The sequence below is a fragment of the Vicugna pacos genome, chromosome 2 (assembly GCF_048564905.1).
Source record: "Vicugna pacos chromosome 2, VicPac4, whole genome shotgun sequence".
In the NCBI taxonomy this organism is placed as follows: Eukaryota; Metazoa; Chordata; class Mammalia; order Artiodactyla; family Camelidae; genus Vicugna; species Vicugna pacos.
Genome location: NC_132988.1, coordinates 22,504,464 through 22,519,986, shown reverse-complemented (window position 1 = coordinate 22,519,986; position 15,523 = coordinate 22,504,464). Strand labels below are relative to the sequence as shown.

At 43.8% G+C, this 15,523-nt stretch overlaps 1 protein-coding gene across 2 annotated transcripts in view; it reads right to left on the bottom strand.

Annotated features, from left to right (window-relative positions):
• Nucleotides 1–1,053: 1,053 nt before the first annotated feature.
• Nucleotides 1,054–15,523, bottom strand: part of SETD7 (SET domain containing 7, histone lysine methyltransferase) — a 45,459-nt gene continuing 30,989 nt past the window's right edge. For both annotated transcript variants that reach the window (XM_006200091.4, XM_031692169.2), the window contains exons 7-9: nt 14,220–14,337; nt 11,792–11,949; nt 1,054–6,767 (exon numbers count right to left, since the gene is read on the bottom strand). In XM_006200091.4, the coding sequence (XP_006200153.3) occupies nt 6,587–6,767; nt 11,792–11,949; nt 14,220–14,337 (457 nt within the window). In that variant the 3' untranslated portion in view covers nt 1,054–6,586. The remainder of the gene's footprint in view (nt 6,768–11,791; nt 11,950–14,219; nt 14,338–15,523) is intronic.

Here is a 15,523-nt window from a genome sequence, read left to right as displayed (position 1 = left end):
CTTGAGTCCATACCCATCTTAACCTACAACTGTTTCCAAATTCTTTACTTTTGAGAGTTTAGGTTTTGTTGTTTGTTTGTTTGTTTGTTTTTTTAAAGCAGAGGCACTGGGGATTGAACCCAGGACCTCGTGCATGCTATGTATATCCTCTACCGCTGAGCTATACCCTCCCCTTGGCCCAGTTTAGCTTCTTAGACTTACCTTAGTTATATCAAAATTTTCATCTCACCCCTCTCCCCCACAAGGGGGCAGAATATTAATAGTGTATGTTAGTAGGTGAAACTGCCTTGAAGCTCCAGCATGTGGGTGTGTCTTGGTCCAGGTGGTGGAGCCAAGCCAGCACTGGTTTAGGTTGAGTCATCTCACTTGCTTCAGTGGAAGGAAGTGTGATAGGATCAAGGAACGGGCAACTGAGGGAGGTAAAATAAAGCAGGAGGGCTCGCAGGCTACTTCAGTTTGACCCCTCACTGCCTCCTGTGGCCTGGCACAGCCTACTAGAACTCACTGCTTTGGGGTCCTGGGCAGATGGCCCAGCTGATAGCAAAGCACTTTTCTACCTGCTTTGTCATTGGCTTTGTGAACGTTGTAGGCGAGAGTCTGGGAATGTTAACCGTGATTGGGCAGAAGGAAGGGATTCCTGGCTTCCTTGGTTCAAAGCTGTCCTAAGATCAAGAGGTGCCACACCACCTAACAACATTCCTATGTCTTCAACCACGAGTTGAAGGTGACCATTCTTCAGATATTCCCCCTGATCACATATCTCATTTATGTTTAATACCCTTAACATTTATGTAGTCAGTCAGGTACCTTTGGCTGATGTTGCTGATTTTTCTGGATTCATGGGTGTATGTGGCATTATGCCAAGTACACAATAAGTTCCTAACCTTTCCGTACCCCTCCCTCAGGTCTTCCTATCATGCTTTGAAAATGGTAAAGGTTAATAATATTTTAAAACAACTTCAAATGTAAAGTTTGCTTAGTAATTTAAATATACGGGTAGACATGACATGAGAATTGTTACTGCCTTTCTGCCCAAAGGAAGACAATGACAGGTGATTGTATATTTTGTTTAATACTTGCATTGTTTCTATAGCGCAATTATAGCAATCTTTAAATTTACTTTTCATTACAAATATTTGTCAAGTTTTGTTTCAGAAACATTTTTCCTACTCTCTTGCACATGCACCCAGACACACTACAAAAAACTCATTCATAACACAGTAAGGGCAAACATTATTCATGTAAACATCTTTCATTAATTTCCCATAATTTAAAAAAATCATAGAATTATAGATATTGAATAAGGCTCGTAGATTTAGTTCAGATTCCACAAAAGACCAATCAAAGATGCTCGTTAACTGTGATGAGGTTAACTTTTGGTTGTAATAAATGCCGAAAGCATTCCCCTGGCTTCCAGTCCTTAAACATACCTCACAACCTAATCAATGCATTTCAGGAAAAAAGGGAATACAGAAAACCCAAGAGGAAAAACATTTAAAGTAGGGCACTCAGAACCATGAACCCAACTTTCTTCTATGAAAAGCAGACATGACGTAGTCCCTGTAGTTTCCCAATACATGAATTGAGATTAACGACAGTCATCCAAAATGTAACCAAATTGTATGTTAAGATACATCGGCATGTGTGTACATATTGCTAGTATACACAGTGAAAATCTGTCATCATATTTATCATTTCACTATATCCAGGACCGAAGTGGAAAAAAAAAAAAACCCACTCAAGTTGAATATCATTGTAAAGGAGTGTTCCAGTAAGAGTCAGGGGAGTTGGGAGGTATGTCCTAGGGATGTGATTGGTCTTGATGTTAAAACGACTTCTAACAATGATGTGTAAAGTCACAGACAGAGGAAGCAGGGATCTGCATTATCCAAGGATGTCTCTCTCTGGTTGGAAGTTGGGTGCTTGGGTGCATAGTCTCCCAGAGCTGAGACAGGAAGTGTACTGTGCTGAGAAATGGGCCCCTGGCCAGCAGCACCCTCCTCCGTCCTCTCTGCGAGGTGGAGGCCAGGAGGCAGGGACTGCTGGCAAAACCGTGAAGTCCCACCCTGGGGTCTGAACCCCAACTCCACTGAGGGCAGCCTCCCTGCCGTGTGAGACTAGGCAGTAAGGGTGGCGGTGGATGGTGGCCAGGAAACCCAGTTCTGAGGTTCACACGGCCACGTCTGGCTTCTGATTCTGCTGCCCTGCAAAGAAATTGTGCTCCGGATAACTGCACCGGTGTCTCTAATGCCTCTGAGTCACTCACAGGCCCCCAGAGGCCTGCAGTGATGTCACTAAAGGTGGTGACACACCTCCACGAGCACCTAACTTCCACCAGGAAGCGGCTGAGGCACTGGGGAAGCCTACGAGCTCTCTCCACGTCAGGTGCAACAACACGGGGAAGTTGCCACGAGTCAGAGTTATCTGTAGGCTTTTGATTTTGTAAAAATCAAAGTTGATCTGCGTTCTATCTCAATAGACTCAGATAATTCTCACCAAAAAAATTTTGTAATTTGTTTAAATAGCACTGGAATAATTCAACTTCATTTAAATATATTCATTCTACCATGAAAATATTTCATACAAACATCTATTTACATACAAACACATTAAAATTTGTGAAAAGGGTTTCCATCCCTGTAGTTGTATGGCTTGAAATAGTGTCATTGCTTTGAATATGTCTGCACACACTTGGCAAAATAAAACCATTACAATTTAGTATTTTTAAAATCAAAATGGACACCGAAGCTTCAAATTCCTGAAGGGAAAGATCAAAGGGGGAAAAAAAAACCAATCTATCAAGTTATCTCAAGTAGATGTAAATTTAATATATTTTGTGAACCTTTGATCTGTGGCAACTAAACATGACAACTATCAGTCTTGCAACATGGTTTTTGCTTGTTTTTCTAAAACAAAAGATGTCTGGATTCTAAATCACTACTCTTAAGACAGAAACTTGAGGCAACTGTCTTCAAACAAAGCAAAACAGAAAACGATACCTTTCCTGGAAGATCTTAAATGCATTTTGCAGTGAGTGATTTAAAATTTCATATATTAAAGGAAATTTACTCAAGTGCCACATACTGACTCACTGAGAAGACAAGCCTTGAATTCACTGTTCACAGTCACTGCAGTTTCACTTGTTACAGTTAAATGTTGTAAATGGTTATACTTGGCCTCCACTTTGGCCTTTTCAGGTTGTTGGTGACAAGGAAATTATTTTTCAAGTGTGAAGAACCCCCAGAGGGCAAATCAGTTTAACTACAGCCCCAGTCAAGTTCAAAGAGGTCTTGAACAACTGGTTTCCTTCTCAGTTTCTCGGGCAGACCAGGGATGAAGCAGGTTAAAATAAGAACAGGTCCTGCGAAACTCAAGTCTTCCTTGCCTGTTGCTTTTTTAATCTCATCATCCTTTGTGTTGGAAATTCAGTCCTTACAGTTGTTTATTTGTGAGTCCATTCAGATGCCCATTTGTGGACATACTCCTACAGATTAGTTCCTATTCCTAACTCTAACACAAGATAATACTTTGTCATAGAAAAGCAGCTAAGGAAAGAGCTAGTCATGCAGGAGCTGGACTGAGACGGCTCTGAGTGAATCTCCTGAGACCATGGCATCGTATGCCCTCCTCGGCCCCAGCCGTTTTGGGGGCGAGCATACAGTTCCTTCTTTATTCCCCACCACATGGAATCGTCCACATTTCTGTTACGATGCTGATGAAACTACCTGCTTCCTGACATAATTTCTTCCATAGCAGATGTCCAGAGTCAGTAGAAAAACACATCCCCAGGTTTCCCCCAGTCAGACTTTGGCTCACACAGGGAACAGAGCCTTATTTCCTCACCAGTTAATTCCTTTTGGGACCCCAACCCCCTCGACTGTTTTACCTACCTACCGACAGAGCACAGTGAATCTCGAGGCCCCCTTCTGAGCCCAACCTGTGACAAAGCCTTACATCTGGGAGTGTGTGTGTGTGTGAGAGAGAGACAAGGGGACGGGAACAGCAGAGCCAGATATGGACGCAGAGTGATGGAGAGAGGTACCTGCAGAGGGTGCAAGAGAGAGGGTCCAAGGGACACACACAGAGCTGGAGAGACCAGCAGGAGGGGAGGGAGAGAGGAAGGGGCCAGCTGGCAGGTGGTTATACAGGAACACCAGGCATCCTCACAGACAGAAGAGAAAGAGGAAGGGTCGGTGGAAGACACAAGAGCCAGAAGGACAAGGAAGAGTGCAGGAAGGATGGGGGTGGGTCATCTTGGGTGTATTGCTTCCTCTGATTTGTCTGAACCTCACAGACACACACTGCCCGGTTTTAAACCCAGAGAGTTACCGTTCACTATCTCCTTTGTAAAATGGATTCATTGACAACTCTTAAATGACTTTTATCAAAAAAAGAAAGAAAGAAAGAAAGAATTCCATTTGAATGGGGTGAGTGAGTAGCCCCTTGGGATAGATATTACACCCCACGGCAGCCTCAGCCTCCACAGCACAATATCGCCTCAGGCAGAAAATCCTTGGGAGTTTAGCTGCATCCGAGGTGTGACCTGCGCCCCCCGACTCCCTGACCTGGCTCCATGACCCAACTGACTGGGGTGAATCACAGCCATCGTTCCATCCCAAAGACGGTCACTCACTGTGGGACTTGTTTGAAGTAAAGCACCTATCAGAACACAAGTCCCAAGACTCTGCCCGTCTGTCACAGTTTCTGGAACGGTCTCTTCCTACAGAATAGAAGCGATCCTATCCTGGTGCCCTTTCATCTGAAAACTCTAATCAGTTCTCTTCATGGAAGATCTTTCCGGCAGCCCTCATAACTTCTCATCTCCCTGAAATCACCACCCCCTAGCTGCCTGCACTGCTGGGGACTGGGGAGCTCATAGAGGGAAAGGACCACTTCTGTCACTGTTTTGAGGGCTGAATCCTGTGCCTAGAAGCTGTCAGAACTGAAAGTTGTGAGCAGCCCCAGGTCAAGTACTTTTGTTAAGTTCTTCCTCAGAGTGACGTGTAACTGACATGAAATGCAAACTTCCTCTTGCCCTTTTCTTTTCCCTTCTGCTCCCAGCAGGCCTTCCCTACTCGGCCATTATCACTACAGTGTGGAAGGCTTCAGCTTTCAAGACCAAACTGACTTGGTGACAGATGCCCCTGCGGACAGCTGCAGGTCAGTGTAAGTGCTGCTTTCCAGACCCCTCCCCCCACCTCCGAGAGGCATCTCAAGAAGACGTAGCTATGGCTTGTGGTGAGGGCGCTTACAAAACCCCCAAATTCTCAGAATTCATTCAGAGCAATCCCAGTTATGTTACATACCTAGTTAGCTAAACTAAAAAACAGGGATTTTCTCCTTATTTCTGCGGTTGTGATTACACATGGCTAGCAAAATGGCTGAAATGCTATTGATACCGCTGCTTTTAAACTATACAGGTGTTATTTTTAATTCACGAGGCTTTGAAGCAGGTAGGTGCTTTGAAATTACAATGATGAAGAGTTTTAGCGTTAAGGTTTGCTTTGTACCTAGTGATCAGTATGTCTCTCTTAACAGTAGCGATTAAAATAAAAAACAACGAACATTTGAATTCTGTTTGAGAATTCAAGTTTGCTATTTGACTTTTGAATTCAATTCACTGTGCTACCAGCCAGACTGCTCTTGGTTATGTACATTTAATGTGTACTCAAGGAGAAAAAAAAAAACTAGCACTATTAAAGATATTGCAAAATTGCCACAGTTACTGCTTAGAAATACTAATTTCCCTCTCTTCTTTCTTAAAGTATATATTACAACTCTTCCATAACTTAATGCAAACAAAGTAAATTCATTTCTTCTCACATCTTAAAGCAAAGATATCTTTGTTTACATGCGAGAATAATAATTCTATAATAATAGCCCGGCCCTATGAGCCAGGTCTTTATATCAGGACATAATAGTGAAACAGTGATATAGAGAGAGCCAGAGAGACCTACACACTGGCACTGACACGAGGTCTGTTTGGAAGCTTTCTCTTGTGAAAGATATCTAAGATAGAGGACTAAGGGGTGAAGTGACTCAAAAAAGTGGGGTTCTGTTTGCTAGGGAGAAAACAAAGCCATTCTATTGCAAGATACAGATCAAAGGTTAAAAGGCAAATTATACTACATTTAGAGAATAAAAATGTAGTAATTCTCTCTCCTCCAGATGGCGCGTATGCAAGCGTGATAACACGGTTTGCATTGGCCATAGAAATAAACCTCATGGAAAAACCACTGACTAAAAATGACTGAAAAACCCCCTTTTCCCTTTTTCAGTCTAATCATTTGGCATCTCTGAACGTGGTACAGATTTAGACTTGAACCACCCAAGAACATCACGCTGTCTGATGTCAAGTGTTCGACAATACCTCTCAGTAGGGCGTCGTTGCGAGGCTAGCTAATTTTAAATCTGGTATGAGTAATACAGTCAAACCTAGTTAGTATTCGAGAAAGTCGTTGCGAACGCAGAGTGAGAGGATGTGATGTCACAGCATGAGCAGTCCCTGGTTGTCCCGTTGTCGGATGAACGTAGTGCATAGATCCAAGTTTCCATTCCAGGTCTCTGAAGCCCAGAGCCAGGCCTTTCACTTCTGCTGGGTGGCCTGGAAGGCCTTCAGCTCCACCTGGTACCACTCGGGGGCCTCAGGCCCACTCTTCCCTGGGGGGCTGTGGTCGTAGCCGTAGGCAACGGTGAGTTCCTCGTCGGCCTCCACAGCTCGCAGGGTGCGGATGCATTTGATGGGCCCAAAGCGGGGGTGGACAAACCTAGACATCGAGAGGCACATGGTCATTCCCGGGCCAGGCCAGGAGGTCCGATGCAGCAACAGAGGGCGGGTGCAGGACTCACCCACGTGCTCTGCCCTGGACACCACTGGTAGGACCTCAGCATGTGGGCCACAGAGGAGCCAGCATCAGTGTGGCTGGACACTCCCAGCTTGGACACACTCGGCTCCTCCACCCTGACCTGCTGAATCAGAACCTGCATTTTAACAGCATCTCTAGGTGATTCCTATGTACACAAAAGTTTAAAAAGCATGGCTCTATCTTCCTTTTTGAGCATATTTGGCACTCTGTTTCTAAACTAACAATCAGGGTCCAGAACAAAAATTCATTTTTTTAAAATTGAAATATAGTTGATTTACAATGTGGTGTTAGTTTCTGGTGTACAGCACAGTGATTTTTATACACATATATTATTTTTCACATTCTTTTTCATTATAGATTATTATAAGCTATTGAATATAGTTCCCTGTGCTATACAGGAGGACCTTGTTATTTATTGATTCTGTATATAGTAGTTTGTATCTGCTAATCTCAGACTCCTAATTTATCTGCCCCTCACTTTCCCTTTTGGTAACTGTAATTTTGTTTTCTATGTCTGTGAGTCTGTTTCTGTTTTGTAAATAAGTTCATTTGTATTATTTTTTAGATTCCACATATAAGTGATATCGTATGGTATTTGTCTTTGTCTGACTTACTTCACTTAGTATAACAATCACTAGGTCCATTCATGTTGCTGCAAATGGCATTATTTCACTCTTTTTATGGCTGAGTAGTGTTCCATTGTGTATACATAGATGCCACATCTTCTTTAAGCAGTCATCTGTCGATGGACATTTAAGTTGCTTCCATGTCTTGAAAGTGTGTCTTTAATGACAGTGCAGAGTGTCAGCACCTCAGCTCGTCTGGCCTGTGGCATCAGACTACCTGGCTGTGCCTCGGGGCAAGGCTTTACCAGGGCAATCCTGGAGTTGTAAGAAAGAGCCCTTTTCAAAAGCAAAAGACTCTGTATCCCGTTCTGTACTAGAGAGAAAGTTATTTTCTAGCATAAAAGTAGATGACGATGTCTTTCCCAGAGGAGAGCGGAGACTGCTCTGCCATCCCGCTGCTTTCCTATTTCCTGTGAAGCATCCTGTGAAAGGAGCGGCATCTCATCCCATAACGAGGCCTCTCAGAACCTCTCAGAAGCCAGGCTAACGCTGTGATTCTGTTCCTCTGCCGGAGGCTCCCAGCCTGGCTCACCTGCACAGCTCCCTGCTGGAGAACAGGAGCCAAGGAAGTATTAATAGACTGGTCTCCGCTAGCAGCTGCCGAAACCCAAAACGGACACATGGAAGGCACGACCAGAATACTAACCTTACTTCTGTATGCATCTGGTCAAATCAGTCTCGCTCATTTACAGTTCCATTTTGAACAAAGGGCACTGAGACACCAAAGGAGAAGGTTCCAGGCGCTGCTTTGGATGGCATGCACTGGGTGGGAGAGGAGTATGTCTGCGGTGTGGGGACAATCTCACCCTCACTCCGAGGGAGCCTCTGTGTCCAAAGCACATTTGATTTGGGTCCGAAGACTCTGGTGTGAGTCCTGGTTCTATCCATTATTACTGCCTCCTTCTGGAAAGCTCACCTGTGTCTCTGAATTTCACTTTCCTCATCTGCAAAATCATGATAACACCAGTGATCCTTACCCTACAAGAGTCTTCGTGGTGACAAAATAGGGTCACATAAATAAAACACCTCACACAGTGCCTGGCACAAATCGAGGAGGCAACTTGCACCAGTTTCCATGTGGGTCAGCACGCACGGGAGTTGGGGAGAACTCGGCCACGCACAGCTCTCAGACATGCTCCATCACCGAGGACATCACTTAGCCAGGAATGTGGGAATTCCTTATGAAAATCACAACTCCCTGTCTCTATATTAAATATTTTGTTAAAAAATAATACTCCACACAGTGGAGTACTACTCAGCCATAAAAAAGAATAAATTAATGTCATTTGCAGAAACATGGGTGGACCTAGAGATTATCATACTAAGTGAAGTAAATCAGAGAAAGACAAATAATCATATATCACTTATATGTGGAATCTTAAAAAATATTACACATGAACTTATTTACAAAACAGAAACAGATTCACAGACATAGAAAACATTTATGGTTACCAAAGGGGAAAGGTCGGGGGAGGGATAAATTAGGAGTTTGAGATTAACAGATAACACACTACCATATATAAAATAAACAAGGTCCTGTTGTATAGCACAGGGAACTATGTTCAATATCTTGTAGAAGCCTATAATGCAAAAGCATATGAAAAAGAATATACATGTGTATATATGAACATATAGAAATGAATCACTTTGCTGTATACCTGAAACTAACACAACACTGTAAGCAAACTACACTTCAAATGAAAAAATAATACCCTTGAAATAGGAATTCTAGTTAACCTTCTGATTCACTGAAAAAATCCCATGAGAAGCCTAAGACTTCTCGTATTGTTCTCTGGTCATTTTCTTGCTCATTATCCTTCTTTTCAGGCAGTAAAAAATGGACAGACTGAAAAGAAAGAACTCAGTCTCAGGTGTTGATTCTTCAAGGCAGCCCTAAGGCACAACAGTTAAGAGTGCTTCTCCACTTTGACCAAGAGCCCTAAGGTTTTTTTTCCTTTTTTTGGGGGGGGGTAATTAGGTTTATTTATTTATTAATTTTTTATTAATGGAGGTACTGGGGATTGAACCCAGGACCTTGTGCATGCTAAGCACACACTCGACCACCGAGCTATACCCTCCCCCTGAGCCCTGCGTTTCTTGTTGGTGATCTGGGATCAGCAGTAATAGTAGTTGCCCCATGGAGTTACTGGGAGGATTGAATGAGATCATGCACAGAAGCCTTGAGCACAGCGCCCACCCAGAGGAAGTGCTCAAGAAACACTGGCCGCACGATTAGCCCTCAGACCAAACCTCTGGGCCATGTAGTTCGGCCTCTTGTTGATAAGTTACCTATATTTACAACAAGGAAAGTAGATCCTGTCTATCTGTCCCCTTGGCACGTTGTACCAGACTACAGTTAAAACAGCTTCCAGAAGTGTTGTTCTGTTTGTGTTAAAGTGTGCATAACAATACTGGTGATTTTAGAAACAAATGAATGCCATGAGTCAGATCTGATTATTTTTCAGGTAGTCTCCCCATGACCCCAGATAACTAATCATTCACATGAAGCTTGGAAAAAAACTCTAAACAGGGACGTGGCTTTGCACAAACGGTTCCTTCTCTTGTCTCCTGTGCTCTCTTGTTTTGATGAGAAAAATCATGTCCTTGCAATGAAATCACAGGACTCATTTGTTTTAAGGAGCTAAGTAGCATTTGTTATCGTTAGTTACCACTGCTTTAAAGGGTTGTTGTTAAGCTGTGTGCAGCCTGGAACGATGATTTGGCCTAATTCATGCTGGCCATGAAAGCCTTGGAGTTAATAACAGTGTCAGTTTCATTTCACATGACACATGTCCTTTGCCATTTCTACCCGCCCTTTAAACAGAAGTTGTAGCTTCAGTACTTGTTAGTGGCTGCCAAGGAGAGCAAGTCACTGCCAGAGCAATTTTAAAGCCATCTCAGGGATACAAGAAGGGACATTCAAATCATGGCAATTTTCAGATTAAATGCACATGATCTGATCCTGCTTATGTTAACAAGCTAGAGGATGCTGGGACGCAAACCACAGCTGAGCAGAAAAGGCTGCACACGGCTGCCTGGCTCCCAGGAGGAACTGGCATTCTCAGGCTGAGCTAAGGACAGCAGCGATGAGCTTCCAGAGAATCCCAGCTGTGTGCTTTAAGGACTAGTCAGAGGCGCCTGACTGGGAAGAGAGCCTTCAGGGGGCACATGAAAACTACCAAAATATTTGTAGGGCTGCTAAGCAGAAGACAGACTGACACTGTACATAAGAAAGAAAGGGAGATAATTAGGGCCTAGGGCTGGATGTTACAGGGAAAACCATTTGGGCTCAACAGAAAGAACTTTATAATCATCAGTGCCCAACAGCTAATTCCATAATATCTGTTTGTTCAGACAGCCAGCCGCCTTTGTGCATAACGCTAAGCCCCTCATCATGGAGGTTTCCAAGAAGAGGTTCACTGAGGAGTTGGAAGGGGAGGCTCAAACCAAGAGGGAGGTTGGATTATTTGATTTTTAAAAAATAACATCTTTATGGAGATAAAATTCACATTTCATAAAATTCACTCTTTTCAAGTGTATGATTCAGTAGTTTTCAGTTGTGCCACCATCAGCACTAATTTTAGAAGCTTTTATCACCCGTAATGGGACCCTCCATACTCATTAGCCATCAACCTCTACCCCCCCATCCCCCCCTCAGCTCTGGCAACTGCTGATCTGCCTTCTGTCTCTATGGCTAGAGTGGACCATTCATATCGATGGAATCATATACTGCATGGTCTCTTGTGACTGGCTTCTTGCACTGAGCACGTTTTCAAGGCTCATCCATGCTGTAGCGTGTCACTATTTCATTCCTCTTGATTGCCAGATGATAAGGACTCTGATTTTACAGTTTTTCCCCAACACCAAGACCTCATGCTCTAGGCTTGAGATTTTATTGTCTTCCTTCCTTTTATATCATAGAGGGATCGCCTAATTTCCACTGTGCAGAGTAATTTCAATTTGTACCATGACTTCAAATAACAGGATCCTTAGGTTTCCAGAATGAGACAACCGAAAGACAAAACAGCCACAATAAAACAGCGATCATTAAATCTAGTGTTTCCATAACATTTCTACCACTTTTCCATTTCTTAGCCTGCCTGCCAAAGCCCAAGGGTGGGGCTGTTTAGACTCTGAGTTTCCAGTCATAAGCACGAGGCCCTGGGCAGAGGATGCTCAGATATTCTGACGGAGCGGTCTGCACCGGGGCGGGATGACACCTTTTCGGTGCCCTGCTCATTCCCGCGGCCCCAAGGCACAGACCCGCCCTGGCCACTGGCAGCCCGGTGTCATACTCACAGGTCGTAGATGCAGTTTGGAGTGAAGGAGTGATTTGCCTTGTGTCCCAAGGAGGCACAGTACTTGGATACATGGTTGTAGGGCTCAGGCACGTCAATGACCGTTTCTTCATCAAGGGAGAGGGTGTTCCCGTTGAGCGCCCAGTCCCTGCTGTCAACCTGCAGAAAACAAGAACGCGAACATTAGGAAGGATCTTGTTGGCAGGGAGGATATAGCTCAGGTGGTAGAGCACGTGCTCAGCATGCATGAAGTCCTGGGTTCAATCTCCAGTACCTCCCGTAAAATAAATAATAATAAAAGTTTAAAAATAAAAAAATAAAAACAGAAAGGACCTTCCTCCCGAGAGCTCAAATGACACTGGAGACATTAACTCATTTATCCTTAAAATTCATGATTTGAGTGCCACATACATGAAAACAACCTAAGGCACCCCTGGCACCTGGATGGGGGCAAACACTGAACACCAGTATTGCAAGAGGCAGTTGTGGGCAGCACCAGGCAGGTCCACTCTTTATTGATTTTTCCTTTATCTTAGATGAAAAAAAGGATTTAAAGTCCCTTATAAAGACACAAAAATATAGCCAGATGTCTTGAATTAAAAACAGGTGAGTGTTATATAAGTGAGTCAAAGAGGGCCTCTGTGTATTGGCCCCTGGGTTGTTTATCTCTTCACTGTGGGCTGAGACCTGTTACCTCAAAAGCTCACCCGCACCAAACTCAAAATTGTAGATGGGGAGGGTATAGCTCAGTGGTAGAGCACGTGCTTAGCATGCAGGAGGTCCTGCGTTCAATCCCTAGTACCACCATTAATAAAATAATAATAATTAAAAAATTAAAAAGAACTATAAAAATAAAAAAATTTTTACACATCCCACTGTTTTTTAAATAGCCCAAATAGAGCAGAGATTTAGCCATTCCGAGTCTGCTGCGTAACCCATGAAACCTCACCACACCTACTAGGAGTAGATGGATAAACCCAGGACCATAAAGACACCAGATGTAGCTGTCCTTGGGAGCTCTTTGGCCCAGAGACTCCTCCCACACTACACATCACCTAGACCTGTCCGCCCCTTTCTGATCCCTCTCTTTCCCACAAGTTCCCTTGCCCTTCACTCCTCTGGACGGTGATAAGCCTCTGAACGGTCTCATGCTGGGAGGATGTCCCCTCTCATTGCAACCTGTCCAGTCACCACCCAGCATCTACAAAGCTGGCTGTGTGTGGTCGCCTCTTGTGGTCTTTTTCTCAGATCAGCCCCCCAGTCCCTTGAACCCCTACAGTGAGAAAGATGAGGCAAAAGAAACATGAAAGTAAGAACATCAAATGGAACCAGAAACGGAAGGAAGGCAAAGCTGCATTCCAGGAAATTTCTACACCTTTGTTGCAGGTGGGCAATCAATGTGACCAGCAGACAGTCACGGACAACCAGGGCCCTTTCTCATCCACAACAGGACTCACCATCTGCAGTGCAAGCAACAGGCTTCCCTTCCCCAACCACTCCCAACCAACATGCCCCAGGATCTGTGGGAGACAGCCTTTTGGAATAAATAGGATCGCACTTCCATTCAAAGCTGTTGACTCTCAGAGGTATAGCCTCTCTCCTGGCTCTAAACTACCATCACACTTTTATTTGTATCTGATATTCAATCAACAGATATTGACAGAACGCCTACCATATGCCAGGCACTGTTCCAGGTGCAGGAGACACAGCAGTGATGAAAGTGAAAAAAATTGTTGTGGCTCTTGATATTTCAGAACTGTCATGAGATACCGTATGTGGCACTTGGTACCATTTACCTTAGGTTGCCACTAGTTGTATTATTTTTCTCATCTCCCCAACAGAATCTAAATTTCGTGAGGGCAGGGAGGGCACCTCATTGATTTACATAGTGAGTTTCAGCACAGAGCCAGGGTCTGCTATTTGAAACCCTGCCTGAACTCTGCTGGTAACCTTGGGCAAATTGCTTAACCTCTGTGGGCTGCAGTTTCCTTAGCTGTGGAATCTTTGAATACATAAATTACATATCAGTATCCTGAGCCACCTTCCGTAGGCTGAATGTCTTGGACTCTCGGGACTGACTGTCACAGGGGACACTGTGTGGCCGACCACAGCTTGGTTTGAGTGCACTGACAGCCTGTGCAACTGCTTTGAATGTACAGGGACTTGATCATTTCACAGCATTTTGCCCTTTATCATTCCACAGGAAGACATTTTGTTGTGTATAAGCCACTGACTCTGTGGTGTTTTTGCTACAGCAGTCTGAGGCCCTGCTATAACACAATATCAAAGCATTTACAAAAGAGCCTAGCTTTTTGTTCCTCCGTATTTCTAGTGAATATTAAAATAAAGGAAATAATGAGAAAATTAAGGGTGTTTGAAACAAAGCCCTTTAACCAATCAAGCTGATTTTCCACTTCTACCCCACTCACCTCTTGGTGTGTAATTCGGACTCCATTATAAAAAGACATAACAGTATTAGGTCCCATGGCTACCTTTGAAAACAGTCCTTCTCCAGCACTGGAAATGAGAGAGTCAGCAACATAAACCCTAAATAGAAAAAAAGGGCAAATAATGACTCTTTTTTTTTTTTTGGTTTGATATGTCATTCCTTACATTAACCACAAAAATACCATTATGGCTATGGAATCCAACATGTCAGTTCATAATAATTCCAAGAGGAAGTAAGGACAAATTAAGCCACAGATTTTGGCATTGGAAATTGGGGAACCGGTACTTATGTCTCTTACTGCTCCCTAATACAGGGGTTATTAGTATATGTTCACAAAGTCACCCATTGCTTGATGGAAGGCTTTTAAAAATTTTTATGTTGTTAGTTAATGACAATTTCCACCATCTTCCAGGACACGGCAAACATTTCCCAAAACTAATTAAAGCTATACCCAAGTTTCTCTATGCCATATAGGAGGGAAAGGCTGTTGTAATGAAGCCTCAAGATGGACCCTTTACATGACAGAGTGACAAACAGTTAATAAAATATATCCAATGAGCATTTCCCAGCAAAGGAATTTATTTATATATTTAAACTTTTTTTTATTGAGTTATAGTCATTTTACAATGTTGTGTCAAATTCCAGCATAGAGCACAATCTTTCAGTTATCAGCAAAGGAATTTATAACAGAACAGCCAGCTATGGCCCAAGGACCAAATCTGGCTGTTGTCCATTTTTGTGAAGTTTTTTTGGGGACACAGCCACACACACTTGCTCAGTGTTATCTATGACTGCTTTAGCATTACAAAGGCAGACTTGAGTAGTTGCAAAAGCCTAAAATACTAAGCAGCCCTTTACAGAACAAGTTTGCCAACCACTGGTTAATTAGAAAACAGCTCTCACAACTCCGGAGCTGGATTTAGTGAGCCAGGACATGCTCCATCCACAGTTTCAGTTCTTCGAGCCCTGGGGATGCAGTGACTCGGGTGGAGCGGGTCATCTTCATTCTGACTAGAAGGCTGAATTACTGCCTCTACCTCTTGACACCCTCCCTGGGACAGAATTCTACACCCTGCCACTTGGCTGTGTGACCTCCCTCGCTTCCTTCAGCTCAGGCAGAGAACACCTCCCTGCCTGATGGGCTCCGGGCTTGGTGTGATCTGCTTTGCTACTAGAAGGTGGGCAGAAGTGACTGCCAGGCTGGGTCTCGGGGGTTAAGAAGCACGGCAAGTTTCTACCAGCCTCCTTGGCTTCCGTTCATCTCCACAAGAAGAAGATGCCCCA